We start from the raw sequence: 14695 nt of genomic DNA on the forward strand, positions 1-14695 counted from the left end.
TATCTGTGATGTAGATGAAGGGGAGGAAAAAACCTGTTGCATCAAGTTTTTATCAGTTTGAAACTGATAAAAACAAAGATTTGTCACTAGCAGGTGAATTAAAGTGACTTTTCCCAGATGTTTCTGAGCAATATCTTGTGTACTGGCCCCTTTGAATTGTATAGGAGCACACCTGTCTGTATGCACAGATTGGCACCCATCCCTCATACACTGGTTTTACAAAGAGAAAGGAATTCAAACTTAATGTATCCTGTCTTAATTTGGGACTTGTGACTATCAAATCAGTGATTTGCACAGTTAAACTTGAGCTGGATATCTGGCAGAAATTGTAATTCAAAACTGGGGATCAGCTGCAAACAGAGGTATGATCAAAGGAGACTGGAAATAGGGACAGTCAGTAAGAATATCTTGGCAGCACAGATTTGGACAGTATACATTTTGGGGAAAGTCCTATCCTTTCTTCTGGTGTGAATATGGAGTACAAGATGTGTCAGTATATTTGTCAGATAAATTGTGACCCAAAGCTCAGTGACATCACTGCTGTACTTCAGCTCATACACCACTTGTGTTCTGGGACACAGTCACATCTGCAATCCTAAATTATGTACATTTAAAAGTAAAAATAATTGTCTGTCTTAATTCTTCCTCATGCCTGCTAAGATAGTAAAGAAGAGAAACATGCATGCATTTGTTTTTAAAATGATGACTGAAAGAATGATAGAAGAGATACAAATTAAAAACTATAATACTCACACTAATTGTATTATTGGCTGTAAAAAGTCTTTTAGAAAGACTTTTCTTCACAATTGTAAATGATAAAAAAGACCTTCATAAAAGGCAGCTCAGTAGGAACAAAACCATCTGACTCCTGCCAGTCCCAGTAAGCACATTAGAATAGGAAACTTCAGAATATTAGAATTTGTCAAATATTTTGTAACTGTAACACATTTGCACACCTCAGCCTTTGAACAGCTTTCTTGCAACCCCATTATGTGATACTATGTTTATTATGTAATATTACAGCAAAACAATTTAGCACCACATCAAAAAACTTACAATAATGGTCAATTTTTCATGAAATTCAGTCAAAGTATATTAGTAAAACAATAGTATGCAATTTTTTTTTTTTATTTTGATAAACATACAGGAGTTTTTGCCTTCAAATATTTTGGTCCTAACCCCCACTTCTCCCAACTGTGTAAATGCTTCAGATCAAATTTATGAGACTACTTACCTGTGAAAAGTGAGCAATTATGACACACAGACCAAACTGATCATATTAAGTCAAAAGGGAAAGGGTCTTAGGGTTGAAAAAGGACTTACAGTGTGTTCAGGTTTTTAAGCCGTCTAAACTCTCCAGGCTGGATTTCTTTAATCCTATTAAATCTTAAGTCTCTGTAGAATGAAAAAAAAAAAAAAAAAGTCATTAAAAAAGCTATGTATTTTTTCCTACGAAAAAATGAACAAGCACAAGTCTTTTGTGATAACTGACCAGCCTCTGTCCACAAAACACAACTTTTGACCAAAGCAAAACAAATCCAAATGGTGTCTGAAAATTTTCAAAGAGGATTCACCAAATCCAGACTCAGTGCTCAGCTGAAGTTAAACCTGTGATCATGAAGTATGTTCTCTTCCACAGTGAAGCAACTTGAGATGGGTTGTTCATTATTTCACTAAATTGAATTGTCTCTGTACTTTAAAAGTTGTTTGCAAATCATACCGTAGGACAAAAATGCTTATTTATAAATAAACAGATATAGAAACATTTGCATCAGAAAAAAAAATCAGGAAAAAGAAGAGACAGGTTAAGACTTTTAAGCTACTCAATTCTTTAGTTCTGAGTAAGGAGGCTTAAGTGACATATGTTGTCTTGCTTTTAAAACGTGTAAACTCAGCGGCCTGAAACTAGACATTTCCTTATTTAATTTTACTTTCTCTTATTTTTTTATATGTTTCTACCACCTTCCATTTCCTGTTAGCTCTATAGCTCAGTGAGAAGTTCTCCAAGAAGAAGGAAATCTGTTTCTCAAGCAAAGTTCTGCAGAGAAAGCAGGGACAGGGAGCAAGGTGGAAGTGGAGCAGGGATGTGGGGAAAGACCTTGGCTGTGCCAGTCTCACCCCTCTCTTCTGCTGAGAGCAGGCAACAGGGCTTCCCACCTCTGCCACCTCCTGTTCTCTCCATGTCTGGCTACTGTATTCCAGCAGCTCAAAACTGGTTTAACCAACTGGTCAGAACCAGCAACAAACCCATGCAAAAGAACCCAAAACAACCAGGAAATAGTTTTCTGCCTGGTAAGCAAAATGGACAGGCTTCCTGGGAGAGCACTCAGGTGAGAGGAGGACCACAGGACCAGAGGAAATGAAGCAGGTTGATAAGTCTGTCCTCTTCCCTAGCAACAGACCAAGGACACCAGGACCTTATAGTGTCTGGCAAGCAAACAGAAGGGGAGCAAATGGAAAGTAAGTAAAATCTAAGACTGTGATCACATATCTTAGAACACACACTTACCAATTGCTTTCAAAAAGTAGGATATAAACGTGTTACAACTGTAATCTTTGCACCATGCCTGGTCTCAATTAAAACAAATATGCTCTGCATTTCAACAGGTATTATGCTAACAACAGTCTCTCTGCAATTTGGTCAAAGGAAATACAGAAGAGCAGACAAAACATCAGCTGCATCCTAATCCCACACAACCCATACACTGACTGAGGCTTCATTAATGGCAGGTATGGTTGTCTGAAGTCTTTTATGAAGAACTTACTTGAGCATCATTCCTCATGAATCCACCCATCATGACTTGTTCTGCTCTGGAATAATGACCTCAAAAGGACTTTTTCTACGTAAGTGGTTTGGGATGTGGCCTACTGTTCATTGCAAGGAAGATTAGACATGTGGTTCTGTTTGTATTACACTCCACCAAAATACCTGACCAGTGACTGGAATAAATGTGGGATGCAAACTTCTATCTCTCATTTAGATGTGTGGTTAAACTGCCTGTAGATGTGCTGGACAGCCCCTCTACACAACACTCAGTGAATTGAGGATTTTCACATTAAGAAGCACAAATTTTCACAGCTCAAACTTGTTCTTCACAAAAGCACTTCTTCAGTTCTGCTTCAACAGCATTTTGCTCATCACTGAGATGTTTTATGTGTCATATGTTGCTGATGAGAAGGAGGTGCCTCTGAACCTCAGGTGCCAAGATATTCTAAACAACCATGGAATGTCATGTCCTGCACTCAGAGAAGATACAGCAGATCCCTCTGTAAGAATCATTGGACATGACATACCACTTTACTTTTCTTGATTTTTCTAGATTATCTGAAAGTTTATTGTGTTCCAAAGGAGAACTTCAGTTTTGATTAAAATATTCAAAAGTGCAAAAATTCAATATTCTTAATGGAATATTGGAAACTGAGTATTTTTCAAAAGCCTCAAACTACCATTACAGGTAGCAATATTTATCTCCTAAAAACCTCTTATTTTAGATATGAAATAATGTAAATTCATCCATATGACAAGCAGGCCTAGTCCCTACATCAGTGCAAAGACAATAAGTAAAAAATTAACTTTCATGCATGCAAACAAGGAGCCAGGGCACTGGGTCAGCAGCCAAATAACCCTTTTGATGTATCCAATCTCCTCTGCAGTAACTCATGAGGATATCTGGGGATTAGGAACACCAAGCAAAGCAATTACATGCATTATTGGTACAGCATGTTACATCATTTATAGTGGGATTTATCTCAACTCCTAACACTACTGCCCTTCTCATATGAAGTCGTTAAAGCTAAAGAACACATCAAGTTTGAAATTTTACCCATTCATTTTCATTCTACATAAAGATATGAGAAAAAGGAGCAGCAATAAAACACAGCACATAAATTTTCTCTAGAGCACAGTGTGTTTTGTATCTGTAAGTAAAATTATAAAGAATATATTTGTTTTGTTCAAAGTCAGTACTACAATTACATTAAAATTTGAGGGAAAAAACAATGTTAACCTTACTAAAATGTAAGATTATAATTTTGGGCCATTCTTTCAAACAATATTTCCTTCTTCAAAGGAAGTAACACTTATCAGTGTTCACTCAAAGTATTTTCATTAATGTTAAGCACAAAATCCCCCAAAATAAAGAGTTAAACAGCTCTCAAATCAGGAAGATAAAACTTAAATCATAACCACTGAAGATTTCTAAAGAAGAAATCTTAAAAACTGTGATAATTTCCCTATACAACAAGAAAACAAACAAGTGGATAAAGGAAATAGAATTTTCATTGGATGCATTAGTTTAGGGGGTGTGGTATATGCCATTCACATAAACAATAGAGGAAATCTCTGTAAACCAAGTGTTTAACTGCTAGGGGAAAAGATATGCAAGACTAGTTATTGAAGTGAAAGATTGCATCCAACAGAACTGGCAGAAATCAGATTCAGTAGGAAAAAAAAATGACAAAAAACTTTAGTTATCACTGTCATACCATCATAGGAAAAAAACCAAAACCAAACCCATTCCATACTAAACAGAAGCGCCATTTCTCAGGCTTGAAATACCATGCCTCCATAGCACAGACACCATATCCAGCTTATGATAACAGAATGATTTCAGGGAACAGAAGAGCTCAGAGCAAAAGCCCAACAACAATCGGAAATGTCCCCCTGGAGAGTGAATGGCAGGAATGAGGACTGTGTTAAAACTGAAAAATGAGTATGGGTAGCACAAATAGGCCATTATGGAGCAGATCTTCAAAGGCATTTTGTTTTGCTGAAATAATGTGTGGTCAATCAGCATGATGAGGTTTCTTGACCCTTTTTTTCTGACTAGTTCCGGCCCAACTGTGCCACATGACTTTCACTCACAAAAGCCTGTTCCCTGCCCATTCAATTCTCTTTCACCTTTTTAGCTGCTCCCCATTTCACTTTTACAAACTGGAATATCCTGGCTGGATGCTGTGCTTTGGACCAGAGCAAGCTTGACTCCCACTGACCAGCCAGAGTGCACCATCAGGTTAAAACAGCAGACTGAGGGAAGCCACTCAGTTGTTGACTGTCATTTTTCCCCCTCCTAATCTCTAAACAGTAAATGAAATGACCAATTAAAGAAATGCAAACACCTGTGATGCCGGCATTGAATTTTAGGGTGTTTAACAACTTTTGCATAACAATTCGAAGCTAAATGTCATGCATTTGGTTTTTAAAAGAAAAATCTACTGCACCCAATTCAGATTGTCTCTTTTATTATGTATTTCAAAGTGAAAATATTTACTCCTTAAAATTGTAGCTGGACAACATAATTCAAGTTGAAAAATCCCCTTCAGCCGCACAGCCTTCCCCAGAAGCTAAGCCCATCATTTTGAAGCATGTCTTGCCCGAATAACACAAACAAAACAAGTCCATGATAGCCAGCAAACTGAGTACTCTCAAGGGTTATTTTATTCCTGGCTGCACTCAGGAGCTCAGTTCTGTGCTAATCCATGGAGCATGACCAGGAAATGTTCGGCAGAGCGCGAGGCTGCCTGGGCCAAGAACGTGCCAGGGAGCGGGCGGTCAATTTAGCAATTGGATGCCCCTGAGATTCACATTCCAGCGCCTGGGAATGGCCGTGGTCCCACAGCCCTGCAAGCAGCCACGGCCAGGAGCTGTGCCAGGCAGGGTGAGCACTCACTGCCTTCACCGGCTTCCTGCGCTCTGTTACCTGAACAGGGCTCTGGGAAGATCCTTAAGGCCCAGATGGATGGCACGGAAGTAAATACAATATTTGTGCATGTTTCCTTTTCTGTCACAAAGCAAATTAGAAATGTGCTGCAGATTTTTTTTTGTCTGGATGAAAATGAATCCTGCTCTTAATAAATTCTTTATTTGACCTAGCAGCATCCATTTGTCTCCCCTCTTTATATTGCCCATTTTTAACTATTTCCAATTTAGCATTGAAAATTAACTTTTAACAATATTTTTATTTAATTAGACACAGTGAAAACGTCTAGGTATATAAAAATTAAAAACCATTGCTATCCCATGAGATCCAATGCTTCCATGGCACATCCTGGCACTGCAGGACATTCTTTAAAGCTTGCACTGGCAATATGCAGTACTGAAAGATAGGGTTTCTCTCTTAAAACATCCTGATGAGGTATGGCAACATTGGGCCATATGAATTCGTTGCAAGTTTACAAAATAACACTTTATAAACACTAAAGACCCTAATAAATATTTGGACATATGACAGTCACACAGGGCACACAGCAAACAGTACAAAACTGACCTTAAACATCAAGCAACTTACAAGAACGTTCTGTTTGAAATCTCTATGAGAGAAGGGATTGTTTTGACTTAGATCAAACCATGCACTGAACATAAAAGTGCAACTTTTTATATAAAATGCCTAAAGTGCAGTTTTCCTTTATTCTTTTTTTTTCTAATTATTGCTAAGCAACATACAGGGTTAGAATTATAAAGGGTTAGAATTCACATATTTCAATAATATTAGTTCACATCCCTTTTTGCATATGCTTGAATTTTAGAAGATTCTGTTACTTCATCAAATTCAGAAAAATCTTTAACTGTTCTAAGTCAAATGGATTTAAAGTAGGACTGTGAAGAACATATTGTGTGCTCTCATCATGCAGATCAAAAGGCCTTTGGATCACCTTTGGATCAGATTGTGCATACTCAACACCAAAACTGGTCACTCCCAGTCATCACTCCACCAATGATAAGCACTCATTAGTCAGCAGTTATTACAAAAAGTGTCATCCTAAGCAGGACAAATGTAAAAATTCCCTATAAAGAGCTGCTGGAGCAGCTGTGGGAAAGACACCAAGACTTCTCCTCTGCTTGATCCATCCCAGCCATGTACTGCTTCTCATCTCACCCTGAGCACTGGGCATCCTGTGACTTTTCAGGGCTTGGAAGATGTCCCAAGGATGCCTCCATTGCTAGAGATTATACTATAAATGGCTTTCATTTTTTCATTTTAATCTGTGTCAGAAAGAAAAAAAATGGCCATGACCCAATACTAAGATTTATAATTTAAAAATTGAACCCAAAATTTAACATGTTATGCTACTGCTTCTTCTACAGTCATCTTTCTCTATATATACACATATAATTAGCCAATTATAACATGGATTTAGAAACACTGTATTAAGTGATGATGTAATTAAAAACCATTATCCTGGGAGATATTGTATGTATGCAAAGCTTAACATCAGGACATTCACAAAAAAACTCACACTTCATGCCACAGAAGTGAGACAATTAATGAGATTTAAAATCTAGTATCAGAACCACAAGTATTCTTGGTTACTCCTAGCTACAGGATAGAAATTAAAGCAAAAATATAAATAATTTTATTTAACACTCATTTGCTTGGGTGCAACAATAAGATTTACAAAATGTAGTATAAGGAAAGAGTTTCTATCTTTAGCTGCTAGAATTACCAACACAGCTCCAAAATCTTAGACTAAAGTAAGGGAGATAACTTAGTTTGCTTTGGACACTTTTATTCCTATTATTAAAAAAATGCTTGAGAGGAGAACTCTATATGGAAAAGGAGGATTTAAAGCACAAGGTGTTATTTGATCTCCTGTTTACACCTCTCCCAACACTGTAAAAGATAAATGCAAAAATAGACTTTTGATCCTATTTCCTTCTCACATTAAGGAATAAATTTGTTACTGTTTTCACTGTTAAGGCAGAGGAGGACAAACAGCTGTTCAAACCAAGCACTCATTAGTTGTACTGAGGCCAACCAATGGCGCAACATGAAGCTGTGTCTTACTTCATATGACCTGGACTTCCCAACTTCAGAAGATCCCTTTAATAATTTGTTAATCTCCGAGGATCTGTCATAAGCTTTTCTAGCCCAAAAATGAAAATATCCTCTTACTTTGCTTAATAACACTAAATGCAAACAACAGAACAACCTAAACACCAAATTGCACTTACACTTGTTATATTTTGTATAGTTCTAGGGACTATTGACCAGCATACTGCTCCCAGGTACCACAGAGTAAAGGTCATATTCACACATTCATACTAAGGAACACTACATAAAAAAGGAGAGTAAGTAAAACTAAACCATTTTTAAAAAGTACTAAATCCTAGGAGTGTCTCCAAAACCAGTATATGTAAATGCAGAATAAAGCAAATTTACCACCGGCAAACTAGAACAAAGTATTTAAACTGAAGTTTTGAAGGGCTGCATTTTTTTTAGCCTGTCATATTGAAAGCATCTGATTTCATACTTTAAATTGAAAATAGTTGTGTATCTGTTAGCTTTGGACAAGACAAAGGCAATTTGGATGAAGCCAACTTAGTCATAAATACATTGTTTCAAATGCCATGCTGACCCATTAATGACTTTTATTACCAGTCCTCATCTGAAAGCAAAATACTAAAGCATTTAGCAATGAAACCAAATCCTGATTTTTATTAGCAATGAAGGTAAGTATCTCATTACCTTGTTTCAAGGGTTAACCAGTACTACAGCATCGATTTAAGACATGAATGAACTTTAAATTTAGAGTTATTTCCTCAGCTAAGCAAAATCATCACAGCAGCAAAATGGAAAAATCTGAAAGAACACTACTGTCTGAAGTATTTTAGAAATGGACAGGTTCTCAAATGTCCAACCTCTGCTGCAAAGGTAGATGCTTTTAAAAGGTCTAGTGAAAACTATTTAAAGCTAAACCACTTCCTCTACAAGTGACTGTAAAGTGTATGGTAATATAATCTTCATTACTTTAATCTGACAAATTGAAAGGAGGAAGTGGCAGAAATAATGCAAGCTTTAAAATTATGGATTTATCATTGTCACAACATTCTGATATTGAGGGATATAAACAGTCTGAGAAAGATGCTTATGTGAAACACAGTGCACTCATTCATCTGCAAGGCTAGCTATGAAATGCTGATTGGCAACAAGAAGTGACAAAATGGAAAATAAATTCCTTTAGCTGTGTGATATATACTGAATCTAGAAAAAAAAGTGAAAACTAGCTAATCTCATTTTCCTTTAAAAAAAAAGGGAGCAAGTTAGTAGATAAACATTAGATTTGTGGATCTATTAGATTTAAAAGGTAAATCAATAATTTAGATTTACATAATTGCCATCATTCATTTAGCACTTTTATGAAGTGATCATAAGGTAGGAATTGTCATAACCAGATGATTTTGCCATTGCTAAATCCAAAAGAACAAAATAAGACACATTTTTTTCCCTAACCATTGCAGATTAATTACTACCCAGCAGAAATAACCTATACCTTGAACACCAAACTGCCATGCTTCTCAACACAGAACAAAAGATCTGCAAATGCCAGCAAGACTGCAATGCTTATGTCTACTTTATTCTTATTCTTTTTTTATTCAAGGTCATCCCAGCAGGAAATGAAAAACAGCCATCAGCACAGTAAAAACATTCAAACAGAGCAGAGCATGAAAATTGCACAAAAGAGGTTATATAATCAAGTCAGTGGAGTAACTGGATGATGTCAATGGCACTTTAATGCTGCTTTAACTACTGCCCTGTAAAAAATGTGTCACTTTGTTGAACAAACAAAGACACAGCCACCACTTAAAATAAAATAAAACCAAACCCTACTTGCAGCTATAGCACTACTTACAGTAATCATCTCTGTTAGCAGTGTAACACTTGCTGGAATACCAGAGGAACCAAGTTTTTGTGGGTTTTTTTTTTTTTGCCTCCTTTTAAGATTTAGCCCTAGATCTTCTTTTACAAACAAAATTATATCATTCTTCTTTTTACTGGCGATTCATGTTCTGGATTAATCTTCCCCAGTCTAATTACTACATACAATATGTAATTTTCTCTAATTTATATTGAGATATTTTTATTATCTGTACATTAGCATGCAGCACATTAAAAAAGCCACTGCATTTCGAGATGGGAAATTGAAACATTATTCTTAGATGGTGAGGGGGTATCATAGTCAATAGTATTTAGCATATTGTAATTTCAGTACCAAAAGTAAATGGTAGGACCACAAAAATATTGAAATCTGTTGAACAGGATGCAGAACATTTGTCAGTATGCCTTGATCATAAACCCATGCTTCAGAAAACATAAATAATGAAGTCTAGATGATATATCAATTATCTAATTAAAATAATATCTGATTTGCACAAATATGTACAATTGTTAACAGGAACTTTGAGTTCACACACCTTAAGAACAATTTTATCAGCTACAGCTTTGGTGAATGCAGAGCTTATTATATATCCTTCTCCAAGAGCTAAGGATTTGTTTTAACTAACAATTATTTTGTCATTACAGTTGAAAGGAAAACATTTGAATGTTAATTCAATGAAATGCACTACAGTATTGTTTTACTAAGTCTTTAGATCCCTTTGCTGCCCTTGTTGCCAATTTTTCTAACCAGCCATTAAAAAGTGCCATTAAAAGGACTCAAGTGGGATTTGCTGGCCCAAAGTTTTAGGTCTGTAGGCTTGCCAAAAATTATACATGGAAATTTTACCATGGTGCGACTGTGGCTCTTTGTCTCATCCACTTTTTAAGAGTCCTTCAATATTCATCCACTACAGAAATTATTTTCAAATTAGAAATGTTATTTTATAATGGTTTTTAATTCTCATGCTGTCTTAAAAAAAAAAAAAAGAAAAGAAAAAAACCAAGCAAACAAAAACCACCAAAACAAAACCAAACTAACACAACCAAACCCCCCTCCTTTTACCAGCATGGAGAGAATTCTGAGATGCAATTGCTGTTCCTTCAGTCAGAGAAATTACAAGAAAAGGCAAAATCTGTCTTTATTTCTCTCAGGGGGATCTATTGCTAAAACCAAACATTGAAAAGGCTGTTGACAGCACAGCCATATGTTTCATTACTGATTATTTTTCAGAGAAATAACCTTGGGAAAGGGCTGATGTTTTGTCCTGTGTTTGTGCTATGCCCAATAAAACAGAGCACAACAGTTATATCTGCATGCTGTGCTAACACAAATCTGAGGTAGAAAATGTCTTGGATCAAACTAATGGTGCAAAGAGCTATGATACACTGAAATATTTTAGAGGACTAGTGGCAGTGGGAGATGCAACCTTTTCTTGGTTTCCTTTTTAATATTTAAGAATATGCAGTTTCAACTGGACTTTTGAATAAAAAGTTACATTTCTCCTCTATAGTAGGCTAAAGAAGACACCAAAATATGAAACTGACTAGTTTATGGCTCAGCACAAACCACTGAAACAAATGCATTAGTTTTGTTTGCTTTAAAGTTAGCAGTCCTGTGAATTACTACTGTGAAAAGCCCACAGAAATTCTGCTTATATGCTACAGTCATAAATTAGCCTTCTTTTCCTCCCATGTACCATTCTGCAAAATAAATACTGTTTCTCCACTTCTCTCTCTCACAGGGATGCCTAAATCTAAACTCTATATCCATTAAATACTGATACTCTCAGAGGAAAAAACTGAAAGCCAGAAAGAAACCTTATCCTTCCTCAACCTCTCACACCAGATAAGTCACACAACAACAGAGAAATTCCTGTCTTAAGGAAATTGCTGTCAGAGCTGAGCCATCTCTCTGAGAAATATATAAAATTGTGATTCAAGACCAATAATCATGCAAAATCACAATGACTTGCTAGTCATTCTAGTAGTAAACTATATTCACTGCTAAAAATGAGATAGTCTCATCCTGCTTCCAAACTTCAGCTTGAGCATGTTTGTTTCCAGTTTCTGCTCAGCAGAAACAAACACCTTGAAGTGAGGAATAGCACTGACCATTTTTCTTTAAAAAATCCAAACACTGAAGTTCATGCATATTTTTTTTGCAGCAGCTCTTGAAATATTTATAAAGAAATAAACCATAAAACTTCAAACAGTTATGGGTAGGAAAAAACTACTCACAACTCTGATTTTGTTCTGCAGCAGATTAGTTCTCTCAGGAAAATGGATGCAAATAGTGTGCATATTCATAATTGAAAACCAACACAGAATAATCACCTGTGTTTTACCAGAGTGCCTTAAGCTTTTCCTTCTGACTCTGCCATATCAGCACCTCTCCCACAGGAGCTGGGTACCCCCTGTGCAGGGCTGAGCTCTCAGCAACAAAGACCCCACATCTGAAAACAGGGTGAGAGAGAGGGCTCTGAATGAATGAACAAGCTGGACAGGTGAACTAACAAGCCAGTATAAAAAGTGTGGCTTCCCCATCACTGCAGTTTTAGGGACTTCTTTCCTCGGGGCAGGCAGCCTCATCGATGCAGTGCATGAGAGCTTGTATGATATTTATTATGCCAATAAATAACATCCGGCATCTAAAACGCCAGTGACCTTACTAAAGAATGCCCATTTTGTTTCCTTCAATTCAAAAAGAAGTTCTGCAATTCAGGACCAACATCAAGCCAAAGGATGTGGAAAATTGAAGGAATTACTGCATCTAAAAATAACATCTAAATTTGACTCAAAAGCTTTTATTCATTGTAAATCTATGCGTCACTCTTCCCCCTACACTAGGCAGATTTTGTTAGAATATATTTCCAACTGGTGTGTACTTCCCACTTGTTTCCAACAGTGATAGGCATATTAGGTTCCAAGAGACTTGGAGGTGCTAGAATTTACATGGATAGTTGTTCTTGTAGAATGCTAAGGACATTTTACTATTAAAATGGAAACACTGTTGGCTTGCAGAAAGAGTAAGAACAAAAATTCAGGTACTCTGTCACTTGGCTGCAGAACTGGATTCCTGGTTTCAGACAAAGCAACAGCTCTTCCTTCCACTTCATGGAAAATCCCAGGTCACCTCAATGAGAAAGCTGCAACTCTTGGAATGGAATTTTCTGCTTCCTGAGGTTAACAACAGGCTGCAAGAGCAGATAAGTTTGCTACTTTCTGACTCTGCTTCCAGCTCCTCCTGCTCCTGGCACAGAAAACTCAGAGGACCAGGGGCCTTAGGACTCCTCTGATATTTATCTCCCCATTCCTCAGGAGTGCAGACAGCCTCAAGACAAGTAACTGGGCGTTCCTGTCTCTTGGGAGAAGTTGTTTTCTCCTATGAAGAGTAATGCAAGTGGCTACTAGAAGGCATTCAACCTTAAAGTACCCAACCTAATGACATGCAGAGAAGGGAACATCTGGGAACTGATTTTTGTTTCCCTTTCTTCTTGCATCATGTCCGTCCTCACACAGAGGTCAAAATTATAAACAAAAAGCAGTTTTGAGCTACTACTCATTAGGGAACAAGTCACCTTACAGAATGCATCAAGAGAATAACAGAAGATTAATAATAAACATTAGGCTTTCTACATTTTTATTATATTCCATAGCTTGACTCAATCAATACCCATCATCTCTTACCTCACATTGCAAAAGTAGAACTAAGTAATATAGCCTAACAACTTCTTCCCCTGCACATTTCTTCTCTTCTTTCTCTACATAAATTGAATTGATTTGCCATCTTAAAAAACACCTTGAAAAACTGGACTGCTGAAAATTACGGATGTATCTGAAATTTCCAAGTAAATCTTACTAGTCTTGACAGTATTTTTAATTCCAGTGGCCTCAGGAGATCACATCTATTTTGCATTCTCATGCACCCTCTTCCTAGCATCTCTAATACTGGCAGCATTAAGCCAACAATCAATCAGAAAGCACTCTTCCAAATTTCTCTGTAATTATTCTACTCTATTGACACAATACTGAAGATACCAGAAAAAACTATGAAACATCTGTAGACAGCATAATGTTTTTACACATGTACATGTTGTTCATAATACAATAAAGGTAATTTCTGAATAAAATCAAAAATAAGTCTATCCTTCTTCAGTCTTCACAGTGTAATGCCATTTTTAAAGTTATAATTCAATCTGATTTTTCTGTTTTGAACATGTTTCAACTTACATTCTTGCTTTAATTACCCCATACAAACTAGCTATACCCAGGCCATATAAATACCATTTGGGCCACATGGAGAGCAGCCATGGTGCCCAGTAACACATAACAGCAAACAGGGATTATCAAGGGGTCTTTCCCCAGCTCAAACATAAAGAACAATTTTGACTTAGTGTGTTTGTAAAAAAAAGTGCAAACATTTGATTACTGTTGCCAAGGTAGCATAAAAATACCAGACCTATCTGCCTGGTAGAACCTGATAGAACCTGCCTTTAAAGAATATCAGATGGTTTAAAATATCCACATAATAAATACCTAGCATAACAACTCAACAGAGGGGACATTAATTAAAAACTAATTAGTGGCAGTTCACACTGCAGACATTTCTGAGGTAGAACATTTGCTCTGGCAGGTGGGTGCAGTAGCCCAGGGAAGCCCAGAGCAGGGGCTGGTGGCACTCACATCCCTGGCAAGGAAGGAAAGTGCAAGGGAGCTTTTTCTCAGGAAGGGGCACTTACAGCTCTCTCTGCCCAAACCTGCCCCTTCCAGCAGCATCACAGATTGTTTATTTGCTGGTTTTCTCTGAGGCAGGTCAGCAAGTTTGCTCAGGAGGCAGCTCCTCCCCTCTCTCAGACATCACCACCAGGCCACCACACCAGGGACAGGATTCAGACAAACCAAATGTTCCTCCCTTGCTTCTTTTCCAGCTAATTCTGAGAACTGATGAAGACCATGGGCAGGAGTGAGCAACTACTCCTGGCCAAAAGAAAGCCAGGGACCTTTCACAGGGTGTTTCTGAGTTGTTGGTTTTGGGGTGG

At 37.1% G+C, this 14695-nt stretch overlaps 1 protein-coding gene across 1 annotated transcript in view; it reads right to left on the reverse strand.

Moving 5' to 3' along the window:
* The window catches only part of PXDN (peroxidasin), an 83138-nt gene that overhangs the window by 55299 nt on the left and 13144 nt on the right, over positions 1–14695 (reverse strand). The window contains exon 2 of the mRNA XM_050972515.1: positions 1324–1395. Coding sequence (XP_050828472.1) covers positions 1324–1395 — 72 coding nt within the window. The remainder of the gene's footprint in view (positions 1–1323; positions 1396–14695) is intronic.

This window comes from Serinus canaria, chromosome 3 (assembly GCF_022539315.1).
Source record: "Serinus canaria isolate serCan28SL12 chromosome 3, serCan2020, whole genome shotgun sequence".
In the NCBI taxonomy this organism is placed as follows: Eukaryota; Metazoa; Chordata; class Aves; order Passeriformes; family Fringillidae; genus Serinus; species Serinus canaria.